This window comes from Lissotriton helveticus, chromosome 9 (assembly GCF_964261635.1).
Source record: "Lissotriton helveticus chromosome 9, aLisHel1.1, whole genome shotgun sequence".
NCBI classification, from domain to species: domain Eukaryota; kingdom Metazoa; phylum Chordata; class Amphibia; order Caudata; family Salamandridae; genus Lissotriton; species Lissotriton helveticus.
Window position 1 is genome coordinate 7,608,355 of NC_136070.1, and position 21,266 is coordinate 7,629,620.

Sequence of the window (21,266 nt, forward strand, 5' to 3'; positions counted from 1 at the left end):
ACAAATAATTGACTGTTCCATTATCTCACCCAAGGACCCCTCCAGCACTCACTCCTATCATAGAAATCAACTGTTCTGTCATGTCACCCGATAACAGAAATAAACTGCTCCATTGTCTCATACCTGCTACATTTAAAGGAACATCCTTCATCTCATTCATGCACTATAAGTGGAACGTTCCATCATCGCACCCAGGGGTCCCAGATAGAAACAGTTTGGAAGTCTCGCCTCAGTGCAGGAAGAAGACCCCCAATTTGTTGGGGTATCACTGGTAGAAGACTGTTGTGTGCTTTAGGGTCTGTCTCCAGAAATAATGTAATGATAGGTCTATGTTTGAAAGTTTCCTTTCAAGTCAAGAGGGTACTGCCATGGGGGAGCAGTGTGCTTCAAGTGCTATGGGGGTACGGTGACACTGCTGACACCGACATCAACACAGAGCCCCCTGCAGCATCTCCTCCCTGTAAACCTGGGAATGTGTAAACATTTTACGCCTTCCCAATAGAGGCATAAGGAGGAGAATTATTCTTATTTTTCCCTGTTGTTTTCTTTCTCCAAGTGTACTTCATTCTGCAGCTCTCATAGAAAGAGGAATATGACTCTACGGATTGTTTTTGTGCTTCAACGTGGCCTTCCTGCACAAAATAATCTTGCATGCAAAGCAGGCACCCTTAAAACAATGGCGCCAGGATGTCTGTGTTGGGGCTAGGCAACACACAGTCCTCCAGCGCAGAGAGAGAGCAGGAATACAACAAATGTTGGTAAATATGGCACATTCCTGCTGTGGTCTTGATGCATTGCGCAGCGTCAAGTAATGATAAAACGGGGCCTCGCACGAAGAGCATTCCACAATCTATGTCCATCCAGACACAGCAAAGAATACGAAAAACCATCAGCTAAACCAAGGTATCCCAGCATGCCTTGCAGGTCTCACCGCCATGTCATGATCCCAATGAATTAAGATTCTAATGTTTTCAAACCTAACCTCTCACTCTGCGGTCACTCACCTTGCAGAGCCAGATCAACGTTAAGGTAGGCAACGGCCCTGGAGCCCAGCACCTTGGACAGCTCCTGGGAAGAGAGAACACGTCTTTAAACAATCCGTTGCTCTTGGCAATTTCAGTTCACCATCTTTCACTCTCCCTTGTGGTGTCCCCCAGGGATCCTCGCTAAGTCCGACACTATTTAACATCTATGTGTCGGACTTGGCGAGGGTTATTAAATCCCATCACCTGGCGGTGACATCCTATGCTGATGACACCCAGATTGTCTTGGCTATTAATAAAAACGGAGATAAAGTAGCTTCCAATTTTAATTTAGGAATGCTTGCAATAAGTGACTGGATGTCCACAAATTGCTTGAAGCTTAACTCCGATAAAACGGAGGTGATGGTGTTTGGTAACCTTTCCCCAGTTTGGTTACCTATTTGGTGGCCTGCTGCTCTTGGACCACCTCCATCTCCAGTGGCCAAAGCAAGAAATCTGGGGGTCATACTGGATAGTAAACTTACCCTTATGCACCATGTCAATACTGTGGTGTCATCCTCATTTTATACTATGAGAATGATCAAAAAACTCCTCTCTTACCTTCCCACGAGCATGACCAAGACTTTGATCAGTGCATTAGTGATATCTTGCATTGATTACTGTAATGGACTCTTTGTAAATGCCCAGCAAGGAGTCATAAAAAAACTACAGTTGGTGCAGAATGCTGCGGCCAGATTGATCACTGCGACCTCCAAGTTTGCTCCTATTTCCAGCACTATTGAACAGCTTCACTGGTTGCCAGTAAGGAAAAGTACTAAATTTAAGGCACTTTGTATTGCCTATAAAGCAATTCACTCCCTAGGACCTGCTTTTCTAAAAGAAGCCTTTTGTCCTTACACCCCGGTAAGATCCCTCCGGTCATCTACTGCATGTCTTGTGCAGGTCCCAAGGACTAAGAAAGTCTCGTGGGGTGACAGGTCCTTTATAGTGATTGCCACCAAACTTTGGAACAGTCTTCCATGTCAAATTAAAACCTGCACTACCCTTCTCTCCATTCGCAAACAGATAAAAACATGGCTCTTTAGACAGTAGTCATTTTATGGACAGCATAGCGGACACATAGCGCCGAGACACCCTCGGGTATTTGTGCGCTTAACAAGTCTCCTAAATAAATAAAAATAATAAATATTTAAAAAATAAACTGCTCCCTACTTACGCCTACAGCACATTCACCATCCAACCCCCTTCTGCATGACCCCTGCACAACCAAGGCCCAACACTGCTTTCTGTAAAACCAGGCCTTCTGGAGACACACTGTGGGTTTTGTGGGGTGTGATCCCAGGTCAGGGTTCAGACAGACCAAAGAGGAAGTAGAACATTTGTGTGAACCAGCATTGGGGCTCTGAAACCATACCCAAGCAACCACTGGGCAGGGTGTCAGTGAGTGCAGACTGAATGAGGGTCAACACTGGACAGCGCAATGTGATGTCAGTGAGCAGTGCCTCAGTGACAATTCTGCACTTCAAACAGCTCAGCATGGTGTCAGTGAGTGAAGAACGTCTGGTACCAGCTCAGTGTCATGTCAGTGAGCCTAGAGTGGATGACAGTGTAGAACTGGAAGTCAAAGACACAAAAGGTGATGGGAGGAATGCTTGCACTGAGTCTCACCACGGGCAATCGCTTGGGGTAGTATTCCAGCCCATTGATGTTTTGCTCACCTTGCCACCTCAGTTTGGACCAAGAAATATGCAAATCAGTCTAGCCCAATCTCCGATAGGAACAGTCCAGCCTGAGCTGCCAAACAAGGTCCCCGCTAAACGGAGCTCAAGCAGCCAAGGACTGGTTGGGCAAAAGAGGCTGCTCTCCGCTGCTTAGTGTCAGTGAGTGTTGGATAAGTGAGGTTGCAGAGCTCACCTTGGTGTCAGTGAGTGTTGGATACGAGAGGCTGCAGAGCTCTCCTTGGTGTCAGTGAGTGTTGGACACGAGAGGCTGCAGAGCTCGCCTTGGTGTCAGTGAGTGTTGGACACAGGATGTTGCAGAGCTCGCTTAGGTGTCAGTGAGTGTTGGACACGAGAGACTGCAGAGCTCGCCTTGGTGTCAGTGAGTTTTGGACATGAGAGGCTGAAGAGCTCACCTTGGTGTCAGTGAGTGTTGGACATGAGAGGCTGCAGAGCTCTCTTTGGTGTCAGTGAGTGTTGGATAAATGAAGCTCCAGAGCTCACCTTGGTGTCAGTGAGTGTTGGACATGAGAGGCTGCAGAGCTCGCCTTGGTGTCAGTGAGTGTTGGATAAGTGAGGCTGCAGAGCTCTCCTTGGTGTCAGTGAGTGTTGGACACGAGAGGCTGCAGAGCTCGACTTGGTGTCAGTGGGTGTTGGACACGGGATGTTGCAGAGCTCGCTTAGGTGTCAGTGAGTGTTGGACACGAGAGGCTGCAGAGCTCGCATTGGTGTCAGTGAGTGTTGGATAAATGAAGCTGCAGAGCTCGCCTTGGTGTCAGTGAGTGTTGGATAAGTGAGGCTGCAGAGCTTGCCTTGGTGTCAGTGAGTGTTGGATAAGTGAGACTGCAGAGCTCGCCTTGGTGTCAGTGAGTGTTGGTCACGGGAGGCTCCAGAACTTACCTTGGTGTCAGTGAGTGTTGGATAAGTGAGGCTCCAGATCTCACCTTGGTGTCAGTGAGTGTTGGACATGAGAGGCTGTAGAGCTCGCCTTGGTGTCAGTGAGTGTTGGATAAGTGAGGCTGAAGAGCTCTCCTTGGTGTCAGTGAGTGTTGGACATGAGAAGCTGCAGAGCTCTCCTTTGTGTCAGTGAGTGTTGGATAAGTGAGGCTGCAGAGCTCACCTTTGTGTCAGTGAGTGTTGGGTAAGTGAGGCTGAAGAGCTCTCCTTGGTGTCAGTGAGTGTTGGATACGAGAGGCTGCAGAGCTCGCCTTGGTGTCAGTGAGTTTTGGACATGAGAGGCTGAAGAGCTCTCCTTGGTGTCAGTGAGTGTTGGACACGAGAGGCTGCAGAGCTCGCCTTGGTGTCAGTGAGTGTTGGACACGGGATGTTGCAGAGCTCGCTTAGGTGTCAGTGAGTGTTGGACATGAGAGGCTGCAGAGCTTGCCTTGGTGTCAGTGAGTGTTGGATAAATGAAGCTGCAGAGCTCACCTTGGTGTCAGTGAGTGTTGGACATGAGAGGCTGCAGAGCTCGCCTTGGTGTCAGTAAGTGTTGGACACAAGAGGCTGCAGAGCTCGCCTTGGTGTCAGTAAGTGTTGGACACGAGAGACCGCAGAGCTCACTTTGGTGTCAGTGAGTGTTGGACACAAGAGGCTGCAGAGCTCGCTTTGGTGTCAGTGAGTATTGGACACGAGAGACCGCAGAGCTCACTTTGGTGTCAGTGAGTGTTGGACACAAGAGGACGCGGAGCTCGCCTTGGTGTCAGTGAGTGTTGGCCACGAGCGGCTGCAGAGCTTACCTTGGTGTCAGTGAGTGTTGAATAAGTGAGGCTGCAGAGCTCGCTTGGTGCCAGTGAGTGTTGGACATGAGAGGCTGCAGAGCTCGCCTTGGTGTCAGTGAGTGTTGGACACAAAAGCTTGCAAAGCTTGCCTTGTCGCCAGTGAGTGGTGGTCACAGGAGGCTGCAAAGCTAAGCCGGATGTCCCTGAGTGTGTGCCTGGGTAGGTATAAAGTTATTTGTGGTGTCAGTGAGTAATGAACACAAGAGGTTGCAAGGCTCATCTTGGTCTCAGTGAGTCTGGAATTTGAAAGCCTGAGACAGCTCAGCCTGGACTCAGTGAGAGGTGGATAAGAGAGCCTAAAAGAGCTAGCATGGTGTCAGTGAGAGTTGGAGACAGAAGCTGTTGGCTCGATATTGTCGAGTGCGGACACACTAGGCTGGGAGAGCTCGGGGTGATAACAGTGAGTGTGTTTGGGGCTCGATCGGCAGAGGGAGCTGAGATCTGTGTGGCAGACAGCTGGTCATCTGAGGGTAAGACGGTCGCAGCTCCTCCGCCGAGGCGGAGGAGCATCACCCCAGAAGCAGCAAAGAAATGAAAAAATAAAATGATAATACCGGAGTGTTCTTATCCTTTCTTTTTCCTGCTGCTGCGGCAGTGCATGAGGGGCGGGCGGAGCTGCAAGGGAGGAGAGGAAGACACTCATGTGCGCAATGACTGTTTGGTCGGCCCTCTCTGTAGGATGACCGACTGGCATGGGTGCAAATTCAGGACAGTGAGTGTAAAAGTTCAGGACAAAGGGTCAAATTCAGGGCAGAAATTCAGGAAAAAACTTCAGGAATAAAGGTCAGTTTTACAGGCACACCAGGGCCCTTATGAGATGCAAAGCGGCACGCATAGGATGCTGCTCATCGGGACCTGCGGTGCTGGACTGGAGTGCAGTCCTCCGAGTGCCAACTTTTTGTGTCTTAGCGCGTCAAGCATTCCATGTCTGTTCAGCTGGTGATGAGTGGTTTAGGAACTGGTACAATACTGAGTGATGGATAAGACCCATCGCGGAGAGGCCTTGTATGAGGGACAGGGTCAAGGCTGATTTGCATATGAAATGAAATGAAATGAAATGAATTTGTACTTGTAAAGCGCACTGCTGCCCCAGCAACGGGGCGTCCTGGCGCTTGTACGAATACCGCTGTGGAACCCTTCCTGGCTTTTCCCTGTGAAATGTCCACTCCTTGGCACCCCCAAGGTGAAGCCAGGCATCCCAGCGCTTTTGGGGCCGTTGTGGAGACTAAGCAAGCTATTGCCCAGAGTCACAGAGTGGGACCCATGATTAGAATAGGCACCAAGGCGAGAATTATCAGGTCTGGGGAAATTGAGCCCAAGACCCGCCGAGGCGGGAATTGAACCCTGGTCCCGGGCCAGACCTCTGCATCAGGGTCTGCCGCTCTAACCATTGAGCCACGCTTCTCCTTGTCTTGGCCATGTCTGAACTGGGTTGGCATGGTGAGCAAAAAAACGATGGATTTAGTCCCAGATATCTGTACTGGGGTGAATGTAGGACATTTTTATGCATTCTGTCCATCTACTGTTGTTTTTGTTTTTGGGTGAGGGTCAGAGCATGAAGCAGGAAAAGGGAGTTATCAACCCGCCTGCATGAGCTATCATTGGCTGCAAACTGCTGAGCGTTATGGCGTTATTGTGGGTTAGACTGGTTAGATAGGAGTTGACATTACTATATAATGACCTGGCTAGCCATCTTCCGCCCTCCTTATTTTACCTGCATTTGGGAACTAGTATCCTTCTTGGGATGCTTCGTTTCTGGGAGCTGTAAACTGCAGAATCTCATTGGTGCACAGAAGTGTGCTACAGACTAGAAACTGTCTACACTGTTAAGGCGTAATTGTAGGGCAGAAGGAGGCGCTGTCTTTCACATACAGAACATTTTCTAGTGGATGGAAGAAAAATGCCAAAACGCGGTTTAACTGATAAAACTCTATCCCCCACATGCATCAAGTGGTTTTGGAGTCGCAAACGGTGCGAATCGGAAAAATCGGCCGTTTCGATTCCAAAATCACTTTTTGGGATGCATGAAACAATTTTAGAAAACTCGCTATTTTTTGCATTTCCTAAAAATGCGATTGCACTTAAGGAATCGCATTTATGCGATTCCATAAAATGCAATACATGAATTTTAAAAAAAATGCGAATTTGGAAATAGGAAGTGCAAATTAACACGAGGTTGACCCTCGTGCTAATTTGCGAAATTGTGCAAAAAAGCTCAAAAATGCATTTTGGAAAGTGTCATGTTACACACACACATGTCCTTTGGACATGTGTGTGTGAAACTTGCACTAAAAAAAACATTTCAAGGGTGCAGGTGGGGGTCCTTTGGACCCCCCTCAGCACCCTTGCAATGCATCAACAAAATGTCATTCGCAAAATCTAATTCGCAAAAAGCTAATGCCTTTCCATTGATTCCTATGGGCCTCTAGGCCCATAGGAATCAATGTAATGCCATTCCTTAATTGCGATTCGCAATTAAGGAATCGCAAATACAGAAAATTAAGAAATCCTAAAAACTTTTAGGATTTCTTGATGCATCGGATTTTGCAATTCCTAAATTGCGATTCCTTAATTTTCGCAATTTAGGAATCGCAAAATCCTACAATGATGCATGTGGCCGCAGAGCGCACAAATACTAATGTGTGGAAACGTGATTTCGGCAAATATGTATCTACCATTTGACCATCACCAAGTAAGGTGTGTTGATTATTTTGATCCTATCAAAACTCTGTTTCCAGCACACTTCTGAATTACAAACAAGTGGTCCATTTGTGGTTTCCTAAATGCTGATATGTTTTTAAACATTTGCATAGTACATTTGCAGATATTTAGAAGTTGTGTGTAACAAACAAACTCACAGCGTACTGCCTTTGTTTTCCCACCCGCAAGAAAATTTAGGAACACATGGTGCATTCCACAACACATTTGTCATTATATATTGATTGCATTCGCTCCTAAAGCACAGTAAATGATGACTTTACTGTGCACCAGGATACGACAGTCTTTGAAGGGGTCTTCAATAATTCCTTGCCTCTCTCACTCATGCATTTCATTTGTTTTAAAGCACCTCTCATACCAGTGTAGGGTTCCAGAGCACTTTAAATCACACACACATACAGGGACAATGAATCATATATGTCTATATGCGTGTATAGAAAATGTTGAATAAGGCAACGGGGACTCCAAGGTGTAGGATTCACGTCACCCACACTGGCAGGCATTTTGTAAGAGCGCTTGGTCTGAGGACGCTCAAACTCAGGATTCAGAACATAACACAGTAGTTAGCATTGACTTTCATGATAAGAATGTATTTCTACCCAAAACAAACCTTTTTAGCAACATCAGGATAATGGAAAACTAGGAAGAAAACATACCTTTGGAACCTGTACCATGCAGCTTGGATGTACTCTTTGATGGCAGGTCACGGCTCACTGTGCTAGATTACATTTGTAACTTATGAACTGCACAGTAACACAAGAATCTCAGTTACCCCCTGAGCTCTTTACATACAAATACTGTTGTTGCATGGTACACATTCTGTGCAGCAGGCGTATAAACCCACTGTGTGGCCTTAGATGATTCAAAACTGCCACTAAACAACACTCCTATCTCTCTCCAGCAGGTACATTAGTCACCAGAGTTATTGTGACACTTTTATTGTTGCCTGAAAAGTGCTGGTTATAGAAGGTACTCTGCAGTGCCAGCCCCCAGTAACCCAACTGCCCCCCTCCACCCTGGGAAACGCCTGATGCGGGTCCGGCCAGTCCGGCCTTGCTACCACCCTCCAATGGTGCCCCTCATCTTCACATAGGCCCTCTCTCATGTGTATGTACCAGGTGTAAGAGTCCGTTGTCATCCATACTGGTAGGCAGTGGCGTAGCATGTGTGGGGCCAAAGGGGTGGTGGCCCCGGGAACACTATTCTTAAAGGTGCAACATTTTAAAATAAAATGTATTTGTGGTTAAAGGGACTCGTCATGTCGGTGTTGTTGTCTGCAAGTGCAGGTTATGCTGTCTTGCCTGCCTTTCCCCGCAGAAGGGTTGCACAGAGCCATGCCCTCATGCATCTCTCCTGGCCTGGGGGGCAGGTAGAGGGCTGCTCGCGCCGCCCCGGTGGCATGGAAGCAGCGGCACATCAGTGGAATGTCTCTTGGAGTATCACTGCACTGTACAAGGAATGACTTTCTGCTTTTTGGCAGGCAGCAGGAGCATTTCAAGCCTGAGTCACGAGCTCACGGCCTGATGTCATGTGTCGGTTTGAGATGGCTGGTTGAGTCACTGGGGTCTGGCGTCCATCCCTTCTTTCATTCGTCAATCAGTCTTTCACCATTCATTCTGTTCTTCTGTTTGTGTACCCATCCATATCCAAACCTATCCATCATCTCTCCTTATATCTATCATTTTACTCATCCATCCCTCTGTCCACCCTTTCACTCATCCACTCATCCACCCATTGATCTCCCTATCTACTTAAACAAGTCAGAACTTCAATTTCAACTTTATTTAATGTATCTTTATTTTTCTCTGTCCCATTCTTTACTGCTCCTGCTTCACCCCCAACCCTTCATTCACCTGACACGGTTGCACATACTACGTTACTTGAAACAACCCCTACTCCTCCCTCTGCCTTCTTTCCCTCTGCCCAAACCCAAGCCACCCCTCAGTTGCTCCATCACCCTCCTTCGCGTCCCCCCTCCTTCTCAAGCCCATCACCCCCTCACAGCACTGGCCCATTTACAGACCACATGCACACATATCTCCTTATAACACCCTATCCCATACTAACAGAGCTCCATCATGGAGCTAACAGGCGCACACACCTACACCATCAACTACCCCTAACCTCTCAAAAAAAGCATCCACATGCTTTAAACACAATTTGATAAAAACTACACCTTGAAACACCCATATCTGATCCCTACTTCTCAACAAACAAAGGGTATATAACCACGGATATCATCTTCTACACTAAATGAAGAGCACAATGGAGGAAAGCGTTCCTAGCTATATTTTCGATCTCCTCCACTAGGAAAACTGCACTTGGTCTTATTATTTCTATCTCCCCCTCCCAAATTTTCAAAGCGGCAGCAACCATCACCATCTATAATAACAGAACCATTCTCATCCAATCAACAGACCGCAGCTTAAACCTGTTGGATAACATATTCCCCAATATCAAAGAACAAGTGATAAAACCCCAAACTCCTCCCCAGGCAACTCCCACCACCAGCACACAACCTAGCACACCGCCAAATTCTACCTTTAGCCATGCTCCACTATGATCCAGGCCAATATGTACACCCGAAATCTATGCTACCCCTCCCCGCTCGACTCACCCATAAGACACTCCCCCCTTCCACCTGCACCAGTATTTACACCCATCACAGACTCACACACCACCACACTGACATTTTGACCATTAGCGACAATTAAGCTCCCCTCCCCACTAGATTCCTCCATAAGACACTCCCCCCTTACGGCTGCACCAGCATTTACACCATTAACAGACTCAGCATCTTCCCCTGGAATGAACATATCTCCCCCCATCGTCATCACTATCCTTTGCAAAACCATCACAACCACAGACCCACCACACACCTCTACGCCTCCTACATCCACTCCCCATCCCCCCACTGTCACCACTACCCCTTGCAAAATGATCACTCCCATGACCACATCCTCACCACAAACCTCTACGCTTCCTACACGCACTCCCCATTCCAGCCCACCCCTCCCCGATCTGGAGAGGGAACCAGATAGGTTGCCCCACAACAACCTAGAAGATGTGCTACCCTCTTATCTCCCACGGGTTGTAAGCACACCTCCCACACCCATAATACAGCCACCAATCTTGCTCCCACCCTCACCAAACCCTAGACTTGACGAGATCATACTCTCATTATGGCAAATCAAAGAAGAACTACAAGCTTTATCTGAGGTTCTTCTGAGCCAACCCTGGAACACTAGATTTGCACGACAGACTAAATCAAACTTTCACTTGACTCACTCAGTATTCACTCCGAAATGTTCAACCCCCAGATGGAAATCAGTTCCTTTTCACAATAAATCAACCCGCCCAATCCGTAGGACTAATCTGTTATTGGAGAAAGATTTACTCGCTTTACTCCATTCTTATGAGCCCTGTTGGACTTGGCCCTTTTCCCCCGAACTTTTTCGCTTTTTGCCCCCCCCAATTTGAAATGTCTCCCCCATGGTAATAAACCTGTATAGGCCATGTGTGGTGTGAGACACCTTGTTAATATGTAATGTCATGCAATGGTGTGAGCACTTGTCAATTTCCCCCATTGTAAAATATACCCTGGTGAAATGTTGTGTTTTTAAAATGGCTGCCATGGCTGTGCGTTGTGCCACCTGACTGCAGGAGGTTAGCAGTCTAGTTGTTGGGTACCCAGCCACCCCTGCATTTGGAGGGAAAGCCTGGCACCCAGGGTGCTCTACTCCTCCTCCTGAGCCAGTTAGAACTAGTTTGCCTGTCTGTGGTGGGTTAGCGGTCTAGTTGTCTGGTACCCCGCAATCCCAGCATGTGGAGGGACCTTCTAGAAGCTTCCGGCCTTTCTGGTATAGGGAGAGCAGTAGAGATGTGATGAGGAGAGACAGAGCTGGGACATGAATGTGAGGGGACCTGCTGCCAGGGGATACCGCCACTTGGGCCTGTGTGCTGGACCCTGCACCCATCCAGAACCCCCCTACTGTCCCCAGGGCTAGTGAAGCCCCACTTCAGGAGTTCAAGGCTGCCGTGTGGGAGGAGGGCCACGCTGCAGTGGGAATGGTGAGAGCCTACCACCCTGTTTTGATGATGCCCCCACTACCTGCTGACCTGACCCAGTAGTGCCTAATGCTCTGTCCCCCGGGCCCCTGAAGGAGGGCCCCCCTAGGTCCCTGAAGCTGCCGGGACCTTGCGCCACGCAAGCGCTGCGCATAGAAGTGCCTAGAAGGGAAGGAGCATCGTGGACTGGACCCCCCAGGAGGTGAGGAGTGTTACCCTGGGGCTTGCTGCTGGGACTGTCCGCCCCCCTTGCACTGGGTGCCTGGAAGTGCTGGCCTGCAGAAGACTGCTTGTGTCCCCAGAGTGCTGTGACCAAGACTGCCCTGCTGATTGCCTGCCAAGCGCTATAATCTGGGAGCGCTGTACCTGCCAGGCGCTGGGGCTTGAGAAGTTGGCTGCCCCCCTAAGCGCCACAATCGTAAAGCGCTGTGTGTCTCTTGGAAGCGCTGTGCTGTAGAAGCACTGTATGAGGAGGATTGTGCCCCCAAGGAGCTGTGCTGGCTAGCGCTGCGCAGCTGGAAGAGGCTGCTTTTGTGTTCCTAAGCGCTACCGTGCCAGATTCGGCCGCCCCCCCCCGGGAGGACCATGGTTGGGCCCCGTTGGCCCTAATTGTACACCAGAGCCCCCTGGACTGGGCGGGAGCCTGAATTACACTTTTGATGACTGCTCCACCATAGAGATCACCCCTGGTTAGGGGAGTAGTACAGCCCACCTGCCCTGTTGCCCCTTTGACAGCGCGGCTGGCGTTTAAGGAACCTGGCACTTCAGAGCTGTGCCCAGTCTCAGTTGACCCATGTAAAATACGGTCCCAGGAAGTTTCCCGGGGTTCACCTGTTATGCCCCCATGTTGACGTGTCCTGCTAAACAAGGTTTTTATGCTTAATGGAATGTTCCTGTTTCTGCTGCACTAGTGGGTTTCCTCCTGCCCAACAACATGGTTCTGCCCATAGCCCCCTTATGATGACAGGTGGTCTGATGTCAATGGTTTGTACCTAGTGTTTCATTTGATTGTGCACTTACCTGCTCCAGTGTTCTCCAAAGAGTTATGGATGCCCCATGTTAAATGTGATTCAGGCCTGGTATATTTTAGGCGTTCCGCCTGTGGCTGAAGCTGTTGATGCCACTGTATGTGCCGCGGGCCCTGCCTCAGGATTCAGGCCTAGGCCTGATGTAGTGTTGTACGCTCAATGTTCCTTCTGTTGCAGGGGATGCATTGCCATGCATGAGGTGCCTTCATGCCTAATGTTTATTGTATGCTGAATATCCTGCTGTGTGTTTAGGCCTATTGTTTCCTTTTACCCTAATGCCTACTGCCGAGGATTAAGGCCTACATTTTCCCTGCAGCTTTGACCCTGATGTGTTTATGCCTAATGTTTTATCTCCCTCATCTTGATATTGCTGAAGGTTCATGTCAATTGTTAACATTCTTTTTATTTTCAGCTAGACACTAAGGGACTACTTACCTTTTCTGACTATTCTCATTTTTTCCTTGTACATAATCCCCCTGATATACTTGGCTCTGGCGCCAGTTGGCGCCCCATTGTGATTACTACTGTTATTGTATTTTACCTTTGCAGGTTGGAGATAATACAAATGTTATTCTTTTTTCTAACCAGAAGCAGTGTTGTGTCTCTTTTGTGGTGTGCCTGGGGTGTCGTCTGTGGGTACTGCGTGAATGCTTCACACATGTCCTCTGAAGTTTGGCCTGCCCGCTCTGCTCCATGCTACCCCCTGTAGAATTGGCAACCCCATTTCTGACATTGGTGGCAGCGGTGGGATAGGACTTGTGTTTACGTAGTACCACAGCGGCCACGGGTTACACCGCAAGTAGAGCTTTGAGAGTAATCACAGTCTTTTTGTGGGGATTATTGTTTGGCTGGATATTGTGTTTGCTGTATTGCTTCCTCCTGAAAAGTGTTTTCAATTGTGTCCCCTTGTTCCACTGTGGGTGTGCCCCGAGTGTACCTCGTCACGATGGGGTTGGTTTATGATGAGGTGGAACTGATGGAGTACACCGAGCAGGAAGTGATAGACTTCCTCAAGGAGAGAGGGATACCCCCAGTAGGCAACATTAGAAAAAAGTTGTTTCTCTATGAGGTCCTCAAGAGGGGGAATGTATTAAATGTATTACGATTTATATAGCGCACGTATCACCCGAAGGCATCAAGGCGCTTGCCTTGGGAACCCGTCCTGGTATTCCCCTGTGAGATAACCCCAGCAGGGTATCCACAAGGTGAAAGCCAGGCATCCCGCCGCGAGGGGCCATAGTGGAGATTAAGCAAGCTATTGCCCAGAGTCGCAGAGTGTGAACCCGTGAGTCGAGTAGGCACTGGAACGAGAATTATCGAGTCCGTGGAATTTTTGAGCCCAAGACCCGCCGAGGCGGGGAATTGAACCCTGGTCCAGGACCGATCTCAGCTTCCGGGTCTGCCGCCTCTAACCCCTGAGCCACACTTCTCCAGGAAGCCCTTAGAGATCGGTGGGGACCTGTCTGATTACCCCCCCCGAGTATTTGAAGGGCGGATTCGGTAGAAGCCAGTGGGAGGGCTCCCAAACTATAACCCTGGAGGGTAATTACCTCGATGAAGAGGAGGAAGAGTTTTAAGGGCGGAGTTACCAGGAGCTTATGAGGACACCGTAGATAGGGAGTCTCGCACTGGGTCCTGTCCCGGGGGCACTGCCCCATCCCTTTCCCTGTCCCCAGAAGAGTGGATAGATAGGAGGGAAGAAAGGGAGCATCAGCTAGCGCTGGAGAAGCTCAGTTTGGAACAGGCCAAGGAGTTAGCGCAGCTGAGGGTGGAAGAGCAGAGGCTGAAGTGTGGCTCAATGGTTAGAGCAGGCAGACCTCGATGCAGAGCTCTGGCCAGGGACCAGGGTTCGATTCTCGCCTCGGCGGGTCTCGGGCTCATTAATTCCCCTGACCGGATATTCTCGCCTCAGTGCCTGTTCTGATCATGGGTCCCTCGCTGCAACTCTGGGCAATAGCTTGCTTAGTCTCCACAACGGCCCCCACAACGTGAGGGATGCCTGGTCTGCACCATGGGGGTGCCCAGGAGTGGACACTTCACAGGGAAAGCCAGGAAGGGTTCCCTTGCGGTATTCGTACAAGCGCCGGGAAACCCACTGCGGGTAGCTGTGCGCTATACAAGTACAAAAACATTTACATTTACATAGAGACGGAAATGGTCCTAGCGCAAGAGAGGATGGCGGAGGCAGAGAGGGCCTTTGCCAGAGAGAGAGTAGCTCAGGTGGGTAGGTTGTCCCCTGAGAGTGGTTGTTTTTTTGGCCTGGATTCACCGGTGAGGGTGGGATCCAGTGGTGGCAGCGAGAGTGGTTCCGGTGCAGGGAGTCCCACTCCCAAACCCCAGGAGACGGTGCCTGATTCCCAGGAAGAGGGGGACGGGTTAGTGTTTAGGGGCAGGGGAAAACTGTCCCACCAGTCCTGGGGAGAGTTTGAGGAGGAGTGTTGGACTACATTGGAGGATTGGGTGGTGAGGAGAGCAGTGGAGGATTGGGAAGGGCTGTGCCATGCAGTCATCAGAGAGCACATGCTGAGGAGTTGTGTCCCAAGTTTGCGTCACCATCTGTTGCAGCGCGGGTTCTCAGACCCCAGGGAACTTGCACGGGAGGCAGACCTCTGGGTAAGTGCCAGAGAGTCTGAGAGGACATTGGGGAGTGATCCAGAAGGGAGTGGTGCAGGGATCTTCCGACCCAGCAAGGCGGGAGAAGTGAGGAGTAGCCCAGCTAGGTCCCAGTATAGTGAGAGGGATGTAGGGCCTCACATCCCATCTACAGGAGGGAGTGAGACGGGGAGGTGTCCCGAGGTGCCCCAACCACAGTCACAGGGCCTTGAGAGTTTCGTAAGTGAACCCCAGGTTGGGAGCCTAGGCTGTCCTGATGTGCCTTCCAGAAAAGGGGATCCCCTCGTGTCAGGAGAACCCGGACCATCAGTAATGGGAGCTCCAGTGGTTCGGGGGTCTGACCAGTCACAGGGTTTAGATCCTGGACTGGGGTTCCAGGTTCAGGGGTTGCCTGATCTGGAGGGTGGGGTACCTGTAATTAAGGTCCCTACCAGTTTGACTCCCAGGGGTACTTCTCCCAGGGGGAGGGTGCGGAACTCTGGGAGGGGGTGCAGAGGGAGGAAGGTCTCTCCTCTGTCACCGGCTCAGCCAATGGGCGCAGATCCCGGGTTGGGTGGCCAGGTTGAGGGTTTGTCGGACCTGGCGGGTGGGACATCTGTGTTCAGAGTCCCCCCAAATTTGACTCTCAGGGGTACTACTCCAGTTAGGAGGGTGCGGAACTCTGGGAGGGGTTGCTGGGGGAGGGAGGACTCGCCCCTGTCACCGGTTCAACCTGAGGGTTTCGACTCCAGGTTGGGGAGAGAGTGGATGTGTGAGGGTGTCCCCAGGCATAGGAGATGGCGGAACCCTAGGAGGAGAGGTAGGGGGAGGAGAGCTTCGCCCCTGAGTGGCGGTCAGCCTGAGGGTGTAGACCCCAGGTGGGTGGACAACTGGCAATTTGGAAGGAGGAGAGTGGTCCAAGGGTATTACCAGCCTGAGGCTAAAGCCTCCCACTCTGTAAAGGAACACGGGCCAGAGATTTCTGGATGGCCTAGAGGCCAGACCTGGCCACATCCCACTAGGGAACACCAGTGGGGTGGTTTGGTTGTTGAAGGGAGGGTTGCGAGAGGGAACCATCAGGTTCCGGAGTGGAGAAGAAACTGCAGGTGCTCTTGTAGTTGCAGGCCTGCGTCCACCTTTTTCCGCCCCAAGCAGGGAAGCCCATCAAGGCATTGATTGGTGTAGGAAGGTGGCTACCTGACTATGGTTACCCAGATTTTTTGCCTGTGTTTAGCTGGTTTTTTGACTTAGTTGACCTGGTTCCCTGCTAATCAGGGCCCCAGGCCATCTGCTCTCTCTGTAAAATGGATTCCATGTACCCTAGGTACATACCACAATTGGAAATGGACTCCTTGTCAGCCCCTGTATAATGCACTATAGGTGCCCAGGGCATAGGGGCCACCAAGGCCTACCAGGGGCTGCAGCATATCTTTTGCCACCCCTGGCTGGTTCTTAAATTGACACAACTGGCTGATCACTCAGCTGGGGTAAGGTGGTGTAATCACCCCTTGCTTAGATATAGTATACCTATATCTAAACCTATATCTGGACACATATTAACCTGTGAGCCACTCCTATGGAAGGCCTCATCAATCCTGGAGGCAGAGTGCGTGGTTTCATGTGAGATGGAGCTCTAGCATGAGCTGAGCCTGTCTGCAGCTGTCGGGAACAACTCCCTAAGCTGTTTCAGGATAATGCCATACCATATACTCTTAAGTGCCTTATAATCCTCGCGGTTATATAGCAACTTTGGTTTGGCTTTATCAAAACATGTCGTGTAAGGTGTCATACGATTTGGAATACTATCCCCTCGCCAGTTCTGGTGACGGGGATAGCATTCCACCCCTCTAGAGGGGTAAGACATGTTACTTTACTTAAATGCGGTTAATTTCAAAAAGGGCCTTAGATCCACAAAATGGATGCCTCTGCCACAGACAAGAGTCTGACCCCCTGAAGCTGACCGAAACTCAGCCAAATGGGGCCTGGACAAAGGGTTTCCTGTCGCAGGAGGGTGTTACCACCCTCCAGACAGGAGATAGTGGATTGTAGCAGGGAGGTCTGAAAGAAACCAGACACTGCCTGGGGCGCACAAGGCTGCCCCTTGCATAATCCGGCCAAACCGGTTCTGGGGCACTCCAGCCCTCGTGCCAGGGCGGCCTGGATCAAAGGAAGGGGGTGTATCCACCCACTTCCTGGGTCCCACCCATAGGAGGGGACCTAGCAGGTAATCCAGCCCCCAAAATTAGTATAAGACTGGGAGCAGTGCCAATGCACTTCAGATTATCCTGAAGAAACATAAGAGACGAAATTCTGGACCCTTCGACATCCTACTCGCCGTAGAAGCCCGAAGAATCTCCCTTGTGGTCAAGGAGTGACCACCCTGTGCAAACAGGCACCATCCAGCTATCGACGTCTACTTTGTTGCAGTTCCCGCCGGAACTCGAGCGACAGAGATCAACAAGATCAAGCCTGCCTGCTTTCCAACAGCCCGATCCACAGTCCCTGCAGAGCTGAGACCCGTGGAGGCGACCGGAAGCGTGGGGCACGCCATCTTGAATTGACCACGAGACGCTGACTGTGCAGCCCACGAGTGACCCTTGAAGCTGTACACCGGGGTTTGAGAAGCCCCAACCCTGAGCCACTCTTGCACCGAAGCTCACCCCTCTACACTCATCGAGTGCTGCGTGGGGCCCTTCTGCTACTTTTGGCTCAACGCGTTGGCCCGGTCACTTGCCAGCCGGCTAGTGGCCCCTGTGCCGACGAAAACTTGAAATCGACTTGTGAATCTGGTTGCTCCAGATCTGCACCAGCTCCCCTGAAAAGGAGCCCCCACTCTGACCCTCCTGGTTCGAGTGAGAAGCAATCTCCCGGTTCCGCGTGGATTGCTTTTGCCAAGTGTTGTTTGCTCCAATCTTGAAGCCGACAGCGCCGACGGCGAGAGCCTGCGTGGGACAGATCGTGACCTGCTCCTGGACGTCGTAGATGCCCCAGAGCCCACGTGACAGCGGAGAGAAGCACCTCGACAGCGACCTGATTGCGCCCGACATTGCCTGGTTCCGTCCTGGTTCCACCCTGGTCACTGCTGAGTGACCCAGACTCTGTCCCCTCTGCTTTCAGGTACTTTTTGACTCGAGTCCACCCTTGGACTCCACCGGACACTTTTCTTTCACCCCGCCTGCAGCCCTTTCAGCTTCAAGCACCAAGAGCCTGCGTGACGAAACCCGACTCAACTTCGACCCTGTGCACCCGCTTCCTGTGGGTGAGGTAACTTTGCTCCGCCGGTGTTCCCACACTGGTACACATCTCTAGGGTCTGTGTCTTAAGTTTTGTTCCTCTAGGTTCAGCGGAAGTGTCCTTAAACTTTAACTTTGTAACTTTTACGCACCATTGGTTAACATTGGTGCATGCGTGCGCTTTCCGCACTGCTCCCGAATCCCGTGGGCCTCTCCCGACTTCAGCATTGCTTGTCCTGACTGCTCCCAGCGATTCCCTAGGCCCTAGGCCTAACCACTGTTCGATTGGTATCTCTTATACCACTTGTTTAGTATATGGGTTGAGTGGCCACCCGCCCTCATCCATAATTGTGCAACTTTGTATGTTTAAACTGTGCTTTTGATTGAACGCTTGTGCCCCTTTATTCATAAAGAATACTGGGGATTGTTTTTAGTAATAAACACATATATCCTTCTACATCGCCTGGCCAGGGCAGGAATCGTGGGTTCCGCACACGCCTGGATTAACTCCTTTCTATCAGGCCGTACTTTTCAGGTGTGGGACGGCAACTCTCGCTCAGACCCCCTTCCACTCACATGCGGAGTCCCGCAGGGGTCCTCGCTTAGTCCCACCCTGTTTAATGTTTACATGGCCCCCCTGGATGATGTTGTGACCCCCCATGGGATCAAGGTTGTCAACTACGCTGATGACACCCAACTGGTCGTCTCCCTTTCCCAGCTGGACAAACATCCAGACAGCCTGCGGAACTGTCTCCAGGACATTTATTCCTGGATGTGCGAATCCTCCCTAAAATTGAACGGTTCTAAGACCGAAATTATGCTCCTGGGTAATAAATGGTCTTCAATCCCCGCCGCGGTGTGGCCGGATACCTTTGGCGAGATTCCCACTCCAAAGACTGAAATCAAAACGCTAGGCGTCTGGCTCGAACCAAGCCTTACCATGAAAACCCAGGCGACCAAGACCGCTGGAACATGCTTTGGCCTCCTGCGGTCTACCCGCAAGATCCTCCCCCTCCTCCCCCCGCTCTCCAGGAAGCTGCTGGTTCAAGGGCTCATCCTAGCCAGACTTGATTATAGCAATGCCGTCTACCTTGGTGCACCAGAGTTCACCTTAGCCAAACTCCAACGGGCACAAAACGCTGCGGCTAGGCTCATAATGAACCTCCCCCCTAGAGCCTCTGCTAAACCAGCCCTCAAGGCCCTTCACTGGCTCCCTGTCCGCCAGCGAATTGATTTTAAAGCAATGTGCACCAGTCATAAACTCATTAATGGCGCCGGCCCGGCCGCCCTGAAAGACCTTGTCACCCCCTACAAAGCCCCAAGGTCACTGCGCTCGGACGACGAACATCTAGCCATCGTCCCTAAATTTAAGAAGGCTCGTACCGGCGGCCGCCGCTTCTCGGTCAAAGCCTCGTCAGGGTGGAACGCATTGCCTCGCCACTTGCGACTGGAACCCTCCCACGCCATCTTCCGAAAAAAACTTAAGACTTTCTTATTCCCCAAATAGTCGTCCGGTCCCCCCCCCCCTCCTCTTGGATATCGCATTTCCACAGCGCGGGGATGCCTCCGGGTCACCAGGCGCTTTACAAATTTATAAATAAATAAATAAATAAATATTTTTATAATATATACTTGTGTGGTGTCCTTTCATTTGATATTACAGGATTGTATGTGGTAAAACAGCTCGCTTAACACGACCTCTTAAGTTAAGCCTTTAGGCTGCTTAGTCCATGCTACCCCTAGGATAGCTTGTCTAATAAGGTTGACTTACAACCAGACACCATAAGGGATTGTTTGGTCAGGTAGTAGGTGGTTCCAGAATTGGAAACATCACCTATCAGGCCAACTTCTCACATTGGTGAGCAGCGGTGCGGATTTGAGCTTGCTGTTGTTTTACCATTGCAATCTTTTATCAAATTGAAAGATCACATCAAGTACCTCTAGGTACATATAAATCAAAAGCTTAGCATATTAAGTTCTACTGAACTTAGTAGTTGTAGATTAAAGGGATTAGCACACCCTGACTACAACTCACTAGCAAGGTACAGTAGGAAAACACTTAGTGTAGGTAAGTGCACCACTTACACCTCACTAGCAGTCATGTCTGACACAGGAAAAGCCTCAGGGTCTGCTCCTGTGACAGTTGACCTTACCAAGGCAACTTCCAGCTATGACAAACTAACCCGAAAGGACTTGATTGCCTTGTGCAAATCAAGAGGGTTAAAAAGGGGCAGAAGTCCCACATGTCCTATCCTGATAGCCATTCTAGAGCAGGATGACTTAGCAAAGGTGAATGAAGTTACCTTAGAGTCAGGAGATGGTGTGAACCCCACTGTAACTGATCACCCTCAGGAGGAAGAAGGAGAAGAAGGAGAAGAGGGGGAGGAGGACTCAGATGTAGAGGACCCAGAAGATCAGGATCAGGAGGGTAGCCAGGTTGGAGTTGCCAGGCTTAGCCAGGCCAACTTAAACCTACTGGGGAATGGAGAGGGCCAGCACCTCCCCAGACCCTATAACATTCTCCCAGGCAACAGAAGAGTGAGATCTCCCTCAGGGGACTCTCATATTTCTAGTGCCTCAAGAGAATCTGAGAGAGGTATGAATGCCTCTCAGAAGACTGAGCATAGGGCCAGAATGAGGGCTGTCAAACTCCAAATAGAGAGGGAGGAGGTGGCCCTGGCTCAAGCTAAACTTACCTTGGCTCAAGCTAGACTTACCTTGGCAAGAGAGCAGAAATTGAGTGGCTTAGATGCCACTGGTGGCAGCAATATTCCTAAAGAGAAACCCAGGTCCTATGATAGTAGAAACCTGACAAAGATTGCGCCCCCCTACAAGGTAGGGGATGACATCCACAAGTGGATAACTGCTCTTGAGAGAGCCTGCATGGTACAGCAGGTTCCTGAGGAACAGTGGGCAGCAATCTTATGGTACTCCTTTTCAGAGAAAGGGAGAGATAAGCTCCTCACTGTTAGACATGAGGATGCAAACAATTACAAAGTCCTGAAGAGTGTCCTAATAGATGGGTTTGGCTTAACCACTGAACAGTACAGGTTGAAGTTCAGAGACACCCAGAAGACACAGACACAGGACTGGACTGATTTTGTAGATTGTGCTACTAAGGCTCTGGAGGGTTGGCTACATGGCAGCA

General features: G+C 50.3%; 1 protein-coding gene across 2 annotated transcripts in view; it reads right to left on the bottom strand.

Annotated features, from left to right (window-relative positions):
• The window catches only part of LOC144780850 (putative N-acetylated-alpha-linked acidic dipeptidase), a 375,697-nt gene that overhangs the window by 138,958 nt on the left and 215,473 nt on the right, over nt 1–21,266 (bottom strand). For both annotated transcript variants that reach the window (XM_078659346.1, XM_078659347.1), the window contains exon 11: nt 1,005–1,068. In XM_078659346.1, the coding sequence (XP_078515472.1) occupies nt 1,005–1,068 (64 nt within the window). The remainder of the gene's footprint in view (nt 1–1,004; nt 1,069–21,266) is intronic.